Source organism: Nesoenas mayeri (assembly GCF_963082525.1).
Source record: "Nesoenas mayeri genome assembly, chromosome: 3".
Classification (NCBI taxonomy): Eukaryota; Metazoa; Chordata; class Aves; order Columbiformes; family Columbidae; genus Nesoenas; species Nesoenas mayeri.
The window spans coordinates 57236560-57253015 of record NC_137544.1 but is presented as its reverse complement, the minus strand read 5'-3'; the positions used below and the strand labels follow the sequence as shown (position 1 = coordinate 57253015).

The 16456-nt window shown below is 37.4% G+C and overlaps 1 protein-coding gene across 1 annotated transcript in view; it reads left to right on the top strand.

The window, feature by feature from the left end:
- The window catches only part of ARHGAP18 (Rho GTPase activating protein 18), a gene marked incomplete at its 5' end in the record, with an annotated part of 65570 nt that overhangs the window by 44032 nt on the left and 5082 nt on the right, over window positions 1-16456 (top strand). The window contains 7 exons of the mRNA XM_080342263.1: window positions 398-489; window positions 3047-3124; window positions 5537-5696; window positions 8125-8207; window positions 9418-9624; window positions 10454-10600; window positions 16180-16304. Of these exons, the coding sequence (XP_080198389.1) occupies window positions 398-489; window positions 3047-3124; window positions 5537-5696; window positions 8125-8207; window positions 9418-9624; window positions 10454-10600; window positions 16180-16304 (892 nt within the window). The remainder of the gene's footprint in view (window positions 1-397; window positions 490-3046; window positions 3125-5536; window positions 5697-8124; window positions 8208-9417; window positions 9625-10453; window positions 10601-16179; window positions 16305-16456) is intronic.

Genomic DNA, 16456 nt, shown 5'->3' with positions numbered 1-16456 from the left:
TAGTAGCCAAATTTCTGGATATTTTACTCATGCCATTTGCACCTTAACTGTAATAACTTGCATTGAGTGATGAAGATCTGCATTGCAGGGTTATCAGCAGACCCATTCTGCAAACCAGAACGATGCAGATGGTTCATTTATGCAGTTTGCTTCACTGTACTGCAGAATGTGTGGATGGCAATTTGAAGTCAAACCAGAAGACTCCTGATTTATGGATGAAGGAAGAGATGAATGAATCCTTTTAGCCAGAGTGCTTTGTGTAATAACTTGATTGACAAAGACTTTCAAACACTTTGAACAAAAGGTCAACAGCTCTGACTGTATTGAATAGGCCATTATCACATATACTGGCACAGATGTGGATAATATCTCAAATTTTTTTTGCTTTATTCTTCAGACTCTGGCTTGTTTGGTGTCCCACTGTCAGTTTTACTGGAACAGGATCAGAAGAAGGTGCCAGGAACCAAGATCCCACTGATTTTTCAAAAGGTAAATAGGCATGAACAAGTCAACTTGTTACATATCTGCAAACGACAGACAAATAACATTTTGTCATGGATTTATTTGCTTCCTGTAGCACAGTTTTCAGTATATTACTCTAATCCATCAAAGTTATTGTAACTTTTCTTTTCAGCTTTACATACTAATTTAGTAAATGTGGTACTTTGCTTTGTATCAGACATATTTTGAGTTAAAGGACTAAAGTTTGGGTTTTGTCTGGTCTCTGTGATTTAGGCAAGTTTACTACTAAGCCTGTGGAAAATGACAATCAGCATAAGAACCCACTGCAGCCAAATTCCAGCTGATAAAGGTGGCGTGACTTTCATTATCAGTAGGGCTGCCCTTTATTGTTTTTCAGATAAAATACTTGAAATTCTGTAGAAATTCTCAATCCTTGGCCCACAGCCTGAACCAACCTTTCTAGAAACTGGTTTTCTTCTTTCAAAAGTAATTTGGGCCACAAGGCAGCTGGCTGGAAAACTGCCTCTGGTGGTGGCAGCAACTCTTTTCCAGAAGAGTTGTTGCTTTAGTGTGTGAGGAGATGCTTTGACCTGTATCATGTCACGGTAGATAATAGGAAAGATGATGGAGACCCTGGATTTAATGCCAATGCGTAGCGGGTCTCGTTGCATGGGAAAGGAGAGACCACAGTGTGTGGACCTGTCCTAATGCTGACAGAAACTCAGTGCTGTGTCATCACCATTTCAGTAGGCTTGGGGACCTGCCTGTTAAGTTATTTTTCAAGAAACTGAAAACTCGCTCTCTCAAAATGCCATATCATTCATGCCAGAAATGAATTCCTCGGGATTATAAAAATACATTTCTGGGAAAGATGCTACCAGGAAATAAAGAAATCAAATCACAAAGTGATTGATCGCTATGCTGTTCTAGCAACACAGTAAGCAAGTTCATCAGGAAGAAAATTATACATAAAAATTTCTAGCTCATGGATGTGATTTGTTTTGTAAGGTACCAGCATCATTTGGAATACAGTTTTTCTTTAAATAAGAATGAAAATAGAAAGTTTTCCATCTCTTCTACCTGTTCTCAACAGCATGTGCTTTCCAAGAATAGGAGATCTATGTAAGTGCAAGAAAGAACATCTTTGTGCATACTGCTTTTTAAATGTACCTTGGTTGTCACTAACATGAAACAAAATATCATAGTAAAATACAGATAGTTTTTATTTCATTGAGGAATTGCAGTTAAAAATAATGACATAATCTAGCCTAGGAATTTTCCACATGGAAAATCTGAGGGTAATATCATTACATGTATGTCCAACAGAAGTTTCTGCTGATAATAATTCAGGTCTCTGGCCCGCTAATGACACCACACAAAGCAGCCCTGGTAGAGATGACAAGGGAATTTTCCACAGACAGGCAGGAGTTCTGGTGGTGTCCAGTGGCCACCTCTCACTGCCTGCCAAGGGGCCACTTGTGAGTGAGCGTGTGCAGAGGAGCTGTGGCCACCAGCAGTGGCACCAGACCTTGTCTCCTCGCAGATGTGGTGATGGTGGCAAATCACACAGCCACAAATCCCACAACATCTGTGTGCCTTGGCAGATGGGAGTGGCAGCCGCTGCTCTGGTGGAAGCTGGGTATGGGGGGTATGGGGAGACTTGGATGTGGCCAGTGAGCACTTTTTTTTTTCTTTTTCTGTTTTCTAACCTTGTGGATTTTCCTGTCTGACCTTGTTTTTATGGCATTTATCAGGTGCATAAATACACTGGTAGGTAAACCCCCTTCAATTTCTGTGACTAGACAAAACACAACTGTGTTGCATAATTCTTCTTACTCAAGAGCTGGCACAGGAAGGTGTGTGACAAAGGCACTGCCCTAGTTAAACACTGTGAGAACCATTTGTGCTAAATGATGATGTCATCAGCTTTTGACGTTTACAAATTTCTTTTGAGTACTTTTAGACAGATCCTTCAGTGGATACTTCTAGTCATATCTTTTAGAGAAACAGAATTTATGATATGTGTTTAAAGTACTTTTATGGAATTTCTACTAATTGATGTCTAAGCCCTATGTAGGATGCAAACTCTGGAGCTTGTTAGGAGAATGCGGAAGCTTCCTTAAAGCCTAAAAGTACTTAGATCTTCTCTGGTAAAGTTGTAAAAAAGAGTATTTGTGAGAAAGTCAGTACTGTATCTCTAATGTAACTTTAATTGATTGAGACATTTTAACAAGAGTAGTAATTGGGATTTACTTTTGAAGACAGAGTAATTTTGGAAAAAATCTGCTTCAGTTTCTGAAGGAGGTCTAAAAAAATACAGTTTTCTTTTTTTTAATGAAACAGACAAATTCTCCTTTAATAATGTTCATAAAACGGATAAGAGCCATATTAAAGAGGTTTTTTTCTATACCTACAGCAACTGTAATCCATTCATATTCATAAACTGTGTGTTTGCTTGTTACATATGTGCATGCACAAATACATGAATACACGCATACGTACATAAAAGCTCCATTATATCAGAACTATTTACCAGTAATTTTTAATTGACATCTTCATTCATGCAATTTGCTTTGTTTGCCAGCTGATTGCCCAGATAGAAGAGGCAACTCTGGAAACAGAAGGACTTCTTAGAATACCAGGAGTTGCAACAAGGATAAAGGTAAACCATTGCACAGATTCTCATCATCCTCAAAATCTTAGCTGTGCTTGCTGATTTTATGTTGTTGTGGAAATATATTTTAATCTTAGGTTGTTATGAAAATTTTCAAAATCAGAAAGCAAAATCTCTTTACAAAGAAAAGTGAGTTATATTAGCCCGGAAGCTGATGTTTTCATCCAAGGTAGTTCTGGGGAGAAGACTGGAGTTAAAAGTTTGAAGAAGAGTCAAGGCTACGTTTCAAATTCAGCTCTGCCAAAATCTCATTAATTCTTGGCACAAGCTTTCTAGCCTTTTGCATTTTCCCTGAACCAGTGTAAGCATTTGAACAGTCTTTCTGCCCCAGGAGGAAGCTTTTCTCTGGCATTGTGAGCCTATTTTAATAGCTGGACTTAACCTGTGTTACAGAGCAAGGCAGCCAGCATGGCCTGAAGAACCTCTCACATTTATTTTTATGAACAGCAATATAACTACTCAGCTCACTAAGCACAGTCTTGTTAGGCACATCTGTACTCACCGACACTTTGCAGAGCGAGTGCCAATTGCATGCAGACTCTTCCCTGGTATTTGCCTTAATGCAGGGAACTGAATACACAGTATAATTCATGCCAAGAGTCAATGTGTTAAAAAGATGTCCGAACTGGCCTTAAATTCTAAACAGAAAGGACCATTTAAGTGGATTCAGCTGTTTGAAGACAGCTGCCAGCCTCTGCTGTGTAGAACTCAGTCCTGCAGCTGGTTCATTAGAAACAAGTGAAAGAGGGAAATATTATGGAAATTGACTTTGTTTATTTACCAGTAACTAAGATATTATTTTTTTTACAGTTTTCCTCCATTCTTTATTTTCTGCTTTTCATCAGTTCTCTATATTGGAAGGGTTTTGGAGTTATTTTGTTTATTTGTTTATTCTTTGAGTTTATCAGTGTAATACAATTTTGGAGGCAGAGGTTCATTTACCATTTGACTTTCATTAATTTTTACCTATTCATTTGTAGGAGCTGCTTCTTTGAATTAAGCGATTGTTTTGTTAGCAAAGATGTTAAGTTCCTTTACTTGTGCCAATAGAAAACTTTATAGAAAAATAAATAATTTAGCATACTAAAGGGTTGATGATTTCTCTTAAGTTTCTTTTTTTTCCCATAGAAAATATTTCCTTGTGGTTTAGATTATAGAAAGGCACAGATTATCTTATGAAAAAATATTTTGCTATCTTACTCTATAGATTTTTAGAGTTAATTAAAAAAATGCATTGCATATCTACAATACCCCATAGTTAGATACATTTACTTTAAAATCTAAGCATGGTTCCATTAGGATAGGTAGTTGGCATTTCTGCCCTTGCCTCTCAGACAAAACAATTCATCTTATAGAGTTGTTTAATACTGCATTTGCCACAGTGATTTGGTCTGAATGTGTATGGAGAAGCTGATGACACTCAGGGAGAATTTTCATCTGTATTTCTAAAGCTTGCCTTTGTTGATGAGCAGGAAGTCATACCCACTTGACTTTAGACATCTGAGGTAGGCTCTTTACACCTTTGAATCCCCTATGTAATCTGTGGCGACAGAAGATCTCTCTAGGGGACAGTTGAGAACATCCAGCTTTTATATCAACCTAAGTGTCCACCATTTTCTTTGGAAATAGACCCATTTTCCGTTTGGACAAAGTTAAATTTAATGAGAACAGTATCTTAAAAATGTATCTAGTATCCACTATCCAAGGCGTCTTTCTTGTCCAGATAGACAAAGCCATATTTTTCCATAGCGCTTTCCCTCACTTCATCTCACAGACTTTACAAAACAAGGCAGTGTCTCTGTCCTCATTTTCTGCCTGGGAGAGCTGAAGCAAGAAGGGACGGACTTGAGAGAGGTGCCTTGGGGCCACTGGCCCTATACTGGGGCCACTTCCCTCTCTGCTGGATTGGGAGATAAATGAAGTGGCTGCAAGGCCGGGACCGACGCTTAACAGGAGACCAAGACGACTCAGTCTTTTCAGCGAATTTCCATTTGTACATCTCTGAAAGCCCAGTAATAGTACTGCCATGGGAGCAGGGCAGGTACATGGTGATGTCTACTGCCAACAGTATCCCACAGTAACTTACATGAATGAATATGTCTGGTTCTTATAGTATGGCCATATGGCCATATAGTAAGGCCATATGGCCTTGAGGCAGGCCCGTGGGTTTTCTTCCTGTATGATTTGGCCATCTATGCCTATTACTATGTGTTTTCTTTCAATACTTCTGATCCTAAATTTATCTTTTTGTAGCAAAAGATCAGCAGCTGGAGTTAAGTGATATTTCAGGTGTCCCATTTTTTTACCCCTTTCAAAGTATGGAAAGTATTGCTATGTGTATAATACGTGACTTCCAGCAGCCAAGCGTTATTGGTGCTCTCTCTATCTACTGTCTTTCAGAGTCTTTGCCAAGAACTGGAAGCAAAATTCTATGAAGGGACTTTCAACTGGGAAAATGTGAAGCAACATGATGCAGCAAGTCTTTTAAAACTCTTTATCCGTGAACTGCCTCAGCCACTCCTCACTGTAGAATATCTCAAAGCTTTCCAAGATGTACAGAGTGAGTAGTGTCCTTTCTGTCTCAGCTGCAAAGAATAGGTACCAGTGCAGAGAAGTGCCTCTTTGCTGTAGCAGTATTTTCGCTAATAATATTTGAAACTGAAAATCAAGTTGAACAACAACAATATGACTTCTCCTGAGAAAAGACTGGGCATATTTTTGTTAATGTACAAATAACAGCTTTTGTAGAACTTATTTTTTAATAGTTTACACATAAAATGAAAGCACACTGCCTCTTTCTGATAAGATGTTGCAGTTAGTCGTTAGAAGCTATAGATGGGTTATAAGGAAATTGTGTATGATGGTATCAGTTTATAAACTATTTGCTTCAAAAGAAAATAACAGCAAAGATCTAATATTTCTGCAGAAAATCTAACAAATGGTAATTTATACTGTTTAGGGTATTTTTAACAATTTACAATAGGAGAATCAGATCAGAATTGTCAGAACTGCTCATCATCCCAGATCCCTTGAGATCAGCAAGAGCCTGTCAAAATGTCTTCCTTGCCAACTGGTCACCAAGACAGCAAATATACCAGCTGTAATTGAAAGAGAGCGACTCAGTGATAATGAATCAGGAGTAAGAGCCCACATACATTAACTCCCCAGCCAGCACAGGAGTGCAAGTTTCAGAAAAATCTGTTTCCACAGACAGGCAGATAGACAAATATTCTTAAAAACCATGGGCTGTATCAGTCTGTGGGTTGTGTGCTGCCTTTCAAGGCAATTAAGTTGGTGGGAGTAGGGGGCTGGTGCTTGGGCCTGCTACACGGTGTTGCTGATTTTGCAGAGCTGAGGGGCAAGTTAAAGCTGCCAGAATGCTTTCAAATGGTGCTGGCAGCAAACAGCTCCTTAGGGTTGTTCCACTTTCCAGATACTGATTGGAGCCAGGAGGGTTTCTGTTTCCTGCTCCTGAGCTGTCTGAAGGCTTATGTGGTTTTACTTACCTAGAAAATACTCAGGTGCCAGGGTCCGAAGCACTTTCTACATTGAGCCAAAGGATTTGACGCAAAACAGACATAGCACTTCATAGCCTCCCGTTGTTTAAATTGTCTGCTTGTCTTTGTTGGTTACATGTAATAACATTAGGTTATAGAGAAAAGGGGCCATCTTTGTCACAGTAATCAAAATTCAATCATTATTTAGGTGAGCAGACAGAAAACCTTAAGTAATGAATTTTATTTGGTTTGTAATCATATTTTTGCTTACTTTCCTAGGAAAAGGCTGATTGTCATGGCTTTTTGAGCATTGTGACATGGTGTTTTGCAAGTAAATTTAAGCTTTACTTTTAATGTATGACTTTCTAGAGCAGCTAGATAAACTATACAGGCATTTAAAACATGTAAGTAGTGATAACAGTGTATCACTCATTTAGTCAGATCCTTACTTTTTATAATGGTAGAAAGTAGTCAGAAAGGGTTTTTTTTGTTTGTTTGTTTGGTTTTTTGTTTGTTTGGGTTTTTGTTTGTTTGGGTTTTTGTTTGTTTGGTTTTTTGTTTGTTTGGTTTTGTTGGTTTTTTTTTTTTAATGGTTCAGTTGGAATGCCAGCAGGGTGCACAAGAACAGCCCTGTTGAATTTTGAGATAGTGTGATAAAACCATGTCACGTGGGTATCTCCTTCTTCACTTGTTTTTATGTATGGTCTGATTCATTAGGAATCTGCTGAGAAGACTTGCCAGAGCATGTCCTCTAAAGCATGACAGGAGGAAACTTATCCCAAGTGACAAATGTGAGCGTTGGGGCTTTCTGCTGCTCAGCAGTGCCAGAACGTAGGAGCTCTTGTAGCAGGTGGAGGAGTGCAGGGCTGCACTCACCCTGCATCTTGGGTGAATGATGCACCACTGAGCAATTGGATAAAAGGCAGAATCAACAGTACTCTTCTTTAACTATAGCTTGCCATGATTGGTACAGTGCTCACTGCTCTAGATATGTGTTAAGCTTCTCTGTTCTTGGCTTTATCCCCACTGGTTTGCCATTGCAGCAGCTGCTGCTTATGTTGCTGGAGACCTGCCTGATTCAGCAACACGTGGTATTGATTCTGCGTGGGTGACTTGGGAGACTGTGCAACTGTTCAGGCAATCAGAGAAACTGTGAAAGCAGTATTGAATATGCCCTTTCATATGCTGGGACACAGGCTCAAAAAAGGAGGAACTGACTGTTTCTTCTTGTAACATTGCAAAATAAAGAATCACAAGGCATCTGGAAAATACTGCCAGAAGACTGCTGAGTCATACAGCAACTGAATCCTAAAAGAACATTTGGAAATGAGTATCAGAAAGCAAGGATCTGCCAGTCCTTTGTCATACTATGACAATTAGCCATGTGTATGCATTCAGCATTTTGCAAGAGATTTCCACTTTGGAATCGTGCCTTTTGAAGAGGACAAATGACAATTTTAAAATACTGAGGTTCTTGTGCTTCACTGGCAGATCTTCCAACGAGGAAACAACAACTACAAGCTTTGAATCTTTTGGTTCTCCTTCTACCTGAAGCAAACAGAGACACTCTGAAGGTTAGAATTGCTAATACTTTTTTCCTGCACAGATATCTTGTCTGTTTCTGTGAATCCACTGTAATGAATACTGTCTTTTAACATTTTGTTTCTGTTCAAAGTTAATGCTGAAACTAGTGATTCTTTGTTTTTTCATATTTCAGAGAACTTTAGGGAAAAAAAAAAAAGGCAACTTAGTACCCGAATTCCTCCCAAATGACTCCTAAGAATTACTTGAAATTTTTCCAGGAGATTGCAATAATAATCTCTTACAAGTTTTGCTCTCTCGCCTTTTTTTTTTTCTTTTCCCAGAAGTCATCATTTCCAGTTCAGAAAATAAACAGTGTTAGAATACTATGGATGAGAGTTTGCTTTTATGAAATGGGTTTTGCTCTTCATTTTTATTCCCCACTTTTCTCTGTGCTGTTTGTTTCTACTTGCAATAAGCTAGACATTTACACTTCCTATTGATATGTGCAGCACATTAAGTGGAGTCTTCCAATTTGGGCTTGTTCTTTTGTAACAAGGCTGTTCATCTTTTTCAGAATATGCTTACTATTAAAATTGCTACAATCAAAAATGAATTTGCAGGATTTGTATAGGATGCAGAACATCCTCTATTACATGCAAAAAAACCCCCATGATAGGTGTTATTGTTTAAACATTTCTTTTTGAGTTTATTTACTGTGTGGAAGCAGTCAGTAGGGCTCCTGAGTTGAGTTACAAATGTCTGGAATTGAATTAATTGAAGATTGGCAGTTTCTGACTGGCTACCTGTCATTCACAATGCGGTGGTTTACTCATGAATTGCTTACCTTACAGAACTAGCCCCTCCATGTCTCCATAACCGTGACAGCTGGCAATATTGTGTTCACTTTCAATTTAAGAAAAGCAACAGCAGTGTTTTTAAAAGCATCTGTGGGATGCTACTTATGCACCTACATAACGAGGGTTTTGAAAAAAAATCTTACTGTGCAGGGCTTCAAAGTCACTTGAATGCTTTTGAAAACGTTATACACAAAAATAACTAGAATTATTTACTTCAGTTCTTAAAGGAAACAAAAATTGTGTTACGCTCCTGTGAATAAACATATTCACACTTCTGGTATTGATTGTTTTTAATGTGATTTTATTAGGGATGAAGAGCTTTTTCAGTAAATGTGTAACATCATCTTTCACTCGTAACTTTTTCACATGCAGAGTTGAGCTCTAAGTTCTGCTCTTATTTCAGGTACTGCTTGAATTTCTCCAAAGGGTAATTGATCATCGAGACAAAAATAAAATGACGTTAAAAAATGTTGCGATGGTGATGGCCCCAAACCTTTTCACGTTTCATGGATTGGGCTCAAAGACTATTGAACAAAGCGAGTTTGTTATGGCAGCTGGAACAGCAAATGTCATGCGTTTTATGATTCAGTACCAAAAACTGCTCTGGACAGTAAGTGTATTCTCCAAGTGGGGGTGGAAATAATAAAATTTGCAAACAAGGCATCTGAACAAAGAAGTAAAGTGAATTATTTCCGTGATTTAGAGAAAGGTCAGCCCCATCCAGCTGGGTTCTTGTTCATAGGTCACTCTTATGGGAGCAAAACAGGATCGTTGTATCTTATAGAAGAATTAAGCTCTGATGGTCAGAGTTTTTATATTGTATGTACCATATGTGAATTCAAAACTAAGTCCTTGAGGAATCTTTGTATTTGGCCTATCAGTATGCATTGTCATGAGGAATTTATTCTTTTATGCTTAGAGATATTTGCAGGAAACATGGTGTTTTAGTCCATTTCTCTTTTGGATCAAACTTGATATTATATGAAGCATGTTTTGACAAAACACGAAGTTGTGTCATGGTCTTAAGCAAAGCTCTAACTTAGACAGACTGGAGAAGTTCGGGCTTTGTTGTCCATCAGCAACTTTAAACCGTTTTGACCTTCGCTACATGTGAGGGAACGCTATTATCACCATCACACAGACTAAGTGATGAGTGAATGATTTTGGATGAGGAAAATAAAAACACTGCATGATTCCACCTCTCTTCCTCTGAGAGCTTACTGAATGGAATATAACATTGCAAATGGAGTGGGGTTTAAATGGTTTCACAGCTCTATATTACTGGAATCTTTAATTATTACTGGAAATAAATACTATTTTTTTTTGAGTTCTACCTGACAATCTGTCAATTTTCAAAATGTTGATAAATTAGTTACTTAAGGAAATTATGTAGATGTTCATACTTGTATACTAATGAAAATACATTTATATTCATCTAGATTCCTAAGTTCATTGTTAACCAAGTGAGAAAACAAAACACTGAAAGCCAGAAGAAGGAGAAAAAGGACAAAGCTATGAAGAAACTTCTGAAAAAGATGGCATATGACCGAGAAAAGCATGAGAAACAGGAGAAGACCCCTAATGATGTAAGGAAACATACCACTAATAAGACAATAATCCCTAGTGAAAAAGTGCAAATACCAGGGGGGATATCTACATTTATTTAACTTAGAATTTTGATAGATATCAAGTTAATATGGGTTTCATAGTTCATGAGTTACCAGCAGGACACATTTAGAGGGTTGGGTTGGTTGGTTGGTTGTTTTCCCAGATTTTTCAAAATATTTATATTTGGAAAAATTATATCCCACAGGTTATTTCAGTTTGAGTGTCTGAAACACAAGTACCTTAGGTCTGTGTCTGTAGAGGAAGCAAGTGTTGTAACAACACTCATTATTACTGCACCAGGTTTAGATGCATTGCTGCCCAATGAAGTCACAGCAGACCATGTGTTTACTTAAAAAATAAATATCTAGATTTCACTATTAGATATTTAATAGTGTTTGGAAACAAAGACAGCATTTAATCCTTCTTCCTCCACTACTGCACTCTTTGCTTCAATTAATGTGTAACCATTCCTTGTAAAGTGGAGCATGTCAGAGCATGCACAACCTGCCCACCCCAAGAAATCCCAAAGGGTGAAATAAATATAAAAAACTCATAAACTGCTTCTTATGCAGCTGCTGTCCAAGTGTCTACTCCCAATTTACTATGGTATATATAATCTACAGTTTCGTATCTCTCCATTAGGTAATTGACTTCTGCCAGACCCGCCACTGATGTCAGGGCATAAGTTTCAGTGTAACCTTCTTCATACACTCTTTAACAAAAACAAATGAAATCCCATGGCATTATAGTACTATTTTTTTTTCTGTACTTTACAGGTATTTTAACTGAACTGTTCCCACTGCCATGGAAACTTTTCAAAACTATATCTCATGTACCTTGAAATTGCTTATTATTTACGATTTCATTGAAGTTAGTAATTATAAGTCTTTGAAGCTCATTAGCCTATACAGTATGGTATCTTAATTAGAATGCATTTAAAATACATTATTCCAAAGTTACTTTCAATACATAAACATGTAACCCCAAATATCTGTATCCCAAAAACATAATGAGTACGTATAGGATTTAGTTGGTATGAAAATATTACCTTGTGGGTTGAAGTAATATTGAAGATTCTGGTGAATTAGAGACATCTTGTGGTAGCTTGCAAAAGTGCATTGGTCTCAATGGTCTGTTTTTCTTACCAAGTACGTGTGTGGAAATCTGTTACAAAAAGGGGTTGTCATATTCTAATAAAGGCATTTTTTAAGCAATAAAGCCAAAAAATAGAATATGGCAAACGAATATGCTATAATGTCCCTTAAATCTGCCTTGTAAGTATGCCTTTTTTTTTTTTTAATGTGCAAAAAGCTGGATCCTTTGGACAACTGCATCTGTTATCTGCTGGGTACATATTTCAGTGTTCCTGCCTCATTTTGTGTGCAGTATTGAATACATCTCTTAATGTCCAAAATTAATTAATTCTCCATACATCACTTTGCCTTGCTTTCATATTTAGCTGTATGAAGGAATTTGTACACAGAATGAGGACTTGCAATTTTAAAATAAAGGAAAGTAAATGCTGACATTTGTTTTACACTGTAAGAAAAGGATTCTTTGACTACAGCTCAGTTATGATGAGATTACACTTAATGCTGCCATCCTCTGTTCAGCAGAGGAATAACAGCAAATACACTGAAATTGGCAAATGCTGTTGAAACTTCAGGTATTGAATTTCTTTGTAATTCAGTGATGTTGGTCTTTTAGAGTAAAATATGCCTTTTTAATCCACTGGGGAGTTAGGGCTGAAATCTCATGTAATACCCAAGTGTAAATGTAAAGTTACTCCTTAAGAGTTTTCTTTAAGCCCTAGAAATCTGTGGAGATTTCCTTCAAAATTAGGTGGTACAGTTTTTCACAAATCCTTCATGCTTATTTGAAGCATTCAGTAATTTGGGTGCCTGAGAACATATTACTCTTAAAATCATATTCCCAAATTGATAAGTCTTCATTTTGAATGACAGTCTTATACATTTTTCCAAGCAAATACTTGTCCTATTCTTTAAGGAGAAGGAATTGATTTTTCTTTTTCCCCAATTTTCAATTTATACTGCCTTAATTTGAGATTGAGGTGATTTACCTGTACAGTTCCTGAACTGCATTCCACTACTAGATAGCAAGTAAGCCAGCCAGATTTGTGGTGATTCCCCACTCCAGTGAAGACTGTTTAAAAGTTCTGAGAGTTAATTATCTTGCATGCAGCTGAACAAAAGCTAAGTAAAAGTTGCTATTTTCTACCATATGCTGTGGCACACCACATGATGAAACATAGATGGACAGAGCTTGAGTCACTTCCATGCTCTTCAGAAATATGTAAATATCTGCATTCTTAATGGCAGTCAACTCATTTGGATAAAATTTCATCTTATCTCTGATAAGGGCTCTCTATCAGATTTCTCCTTTAAAGACAGAGGTTAAATAGCATTTACTGTAAACTTTGGGCAAGATCTCTGTACAGTGCTGAGAGTGGTTAATGTTAGAGGGCTCATGAGGGTTAATTGAGAGAGAATAATAGTAGAGGGCTTGTGAGGGTTAATTGCTCTTTGGGATGCTGATGCATACCTGTGTCTCCAAGTCTGTGTTAGGGATTAAGTCTTTGTGATGTTGTTGGAGTGCATAATGCTCTAGCTAGGGAAATGAAGATGCCCTCAGGACTGGAAATTTACCTACTAGCACAGTCACATTTATACCCTCTGTTATTGTATTCCTCCGTATGTTGCAGTTGTTCCAAAAACAGTCATGTTAGCAGTACAATGCAATGCTGTTGGGCTTATCTAACAGGCTAAAATAACCATTGTGTTCTATAGTCCTTCAGTTTACATAACCTTTTTGAATTTTCACAGTATAACATTACTGACTCTTGCCAAATTTGTTATCCACTGCATTGCCAGATTATTTACTAAAGAATTGCTACCTGCTAAATCATTTGTCTTTATGTCACTTTACAGTTTTTTGTCCCAAATGAAGTGCAACACTTCGCAGTTTGAAGAGAACAACTCCATCTCCTTTTTTTTTTCAGACTTTATCTTGAATGTAGCAAGATCCTTTGGAATTCCAGTCTTGTTCTTCATAATGTTCATCCCATTCCTGCCTGGTATCATTCTCACATTTCATGAATATATATTATATTCCATCATCTGAGTCATTAGTGAAAATACTGCATAGTCACTTTGTTCCTCTCTTCATCTAGTCAGATGAATATTTGTGTCATGCAAAATGGAACAGGAGAATCTGGAAGAGACCCACCCCAGATCCTATAGCCAAGCAGCTGCAGTTCTTTTGTGACATACAGATTCAAGTCCCTCTGAAAAGAAGGGGCTTGAAGGAAGACAAATACCTCACAGGCAACTGCTGTGCCTGCTGTAGACTGAATGCGGGCCAGTGTATAGTCCATCAACTAAGGATGTATCTGTCTCCAGGTTTTTAAGTGTCAAAGTGCCTAATTTAGCCAAAGGTTTCAGCGTTGCAAACCTCGTCTCGAGAGAGCCTGTGGGATAGGAGTGGAGACTCGCAAGCCAAGTAGTGGTGACCCACCCTTCAGCATATTGTCAATCACCTTATAGGTACTTGGCTTGCATGTTGTGATGTGGAGCCCTAACTTGGATGTTTTGAACTGTGTTGTGCAGAAAACAGATCCTCTGTGACTCTGCTCCTAGACATTTTATGGCCACATTTCTTTCCCACTGACTTGCACAGTGAATGGGCTAGAGGATGCTCAGTATCTGTTCTCTTGTATAGTTGAGGACCATGAACATATTGTGCAGCTGAGCATGAGTTCTTCTGTATATGCAGGTGGTGGAAGTGGCAAAATGGACTCATTAGCTGAGTTAATAATGATTGTCTGAATAAACAAAGTAATTATTCTGTTTGATCTGTGACTGTAATGTTACAGCTCTGTGGACATTCCTTGTTCCTTCTCTTGTACACTCAAAGCAGGCGAGTTTTTAAATAATTTATCATATGTCCATTGTATAGAAAAAACCCATAACAGGGTAGATAACACTAGCTGAAGGTTGGAAAAAACCCATTAATGTCAACTGAGATAAAATGTTGCAGAATTTTATAGAAAAATTAAAACCAATTTAAATTTACCATGTTGAAAGACAAGTTAGGGACATATGTAAATAACTATTTCATCCTCAAAAGTTTCCTTTCCTTTCGCCAGGATCACAACGGTTTTGAAAGAGACAAAAGATGTTTAAGCAGGTGTTAACTTCCTAGCCGATGGCTACAGACATTGTTTCCATAGGTGGAGACTTTAAAGAAAATGTTTTACAAATTTAGGGATAAATTTAGGGAGTTGCTCTTTGGTAACAATTGTAGCCTTATGAATTTCTGATTCCACATTTACTCTGAAGCAAATTCTCAATTTGGTGATCTTAGTGTTTTAGGCATGAATAGTTATTATGTCTAGTATTTTTTAAATCAATAAATAAAAAGACTGGATATAGAAGGATTATTTGAGTAAAATTACCATAGCTCATCACTTGTGCTATAATGAGCCTTTAGCTTTCTCAGGAAGCTGTGCTTCTGATTCTGCTCACTTTCATACTTGTTCTATATTCGTTTAACTCAGATGGTTTCAGAGAAGCTATCCTGGATTCACAGGTGCCCAGATTTGTTCATTGATTATGGAGGTAGAAGTGTTCAGCCATAAAATTGCAGTAAATGTAGGGATAAAATAAGAGCATGAATTGCCATAACCAGCCTTGACTGCTGAGACTCTTACATTTCATATCAAAATGAGTACATTTGGGTAAATGGTAATGTAATATGAATAGCCAAATTACCTCAAGATTTCCAGGAACAGAAATTAGGACCTTATTCATAAATACATTAATCCTTTTGTAACTTCACATGTCGTGTACTGCAAGTTGAAAAGAAAAACTGTCCTTTGGAGCCTTTCTTCTCTGTAACTAATATGATTGATATTCGTCACCTAGGATTTTTGGGTTGAAATAAAATAAAAATCCATTACATAGCCATACTTGCAGTTTGACTAGCTGTATACATTCTGGAGAATGAAAAATAGGGAGAAAAAGCCGTTTTAAAAGGAAATTATATTTGGAAAGAGGGATCACTTAAAGTGGACTTACCTATGAATACTTTGTGATTTCTTTTTTTGGCATGAAATTCAGATTAAATGAATCTGGAAAGGTTTCTTCTGGAAGTTTTAGTGGGGGGTGGTACAGGGAGGTTGTCCGGATTTCATGTGTGCAGCAAGTCTTTTCTGTATCAGTCTCATATGCTTCTTATCATGCTGAAGTGTGTTCTTAATATAGCAGTAATTGTTATTCTTAACATCTTTGAAAAATAATTAAACACTACTGTTCTTTTTTTCCAAAGTTCTCCCTGCTGTTAAAAAGAGATTTGAAGGTCTGATGTAATTTACTGAATTACTGTGTCGTTATCGTATTTCTGCAGTGAAGTGTAGTAGATAGCACTTCAGTGTACTTACAGAGCACCGTACCAAGTTACTTCTGCCATACTGTGTTTTGAGGAGCACATCAAAGCCAGCTGCAAGCTGCTTTGCTCCAACACTGTTATTGCTTTGCAGGCTGATGTTCCTCAGGGAGTGATACGGGTGCAAGCACCTCATCTTTCCAAAGTTTCCATGGCAATACAGCTGACAGAAGAACTGAAAGCCGGTGATATAGTAGCCAGGTTTCTCAGCCAGAAAAGGTACGAACACATTTTTGTTTTGTTGTTGTTTTGGAAGAATATTATATGCATATATTTATATGTATATATATTACATTATATCAATATATATTATATCAAGAAAAAAGTTTTAAATACTTGAAATCCAGGTGACTTAATGAACTTTTGAGCCA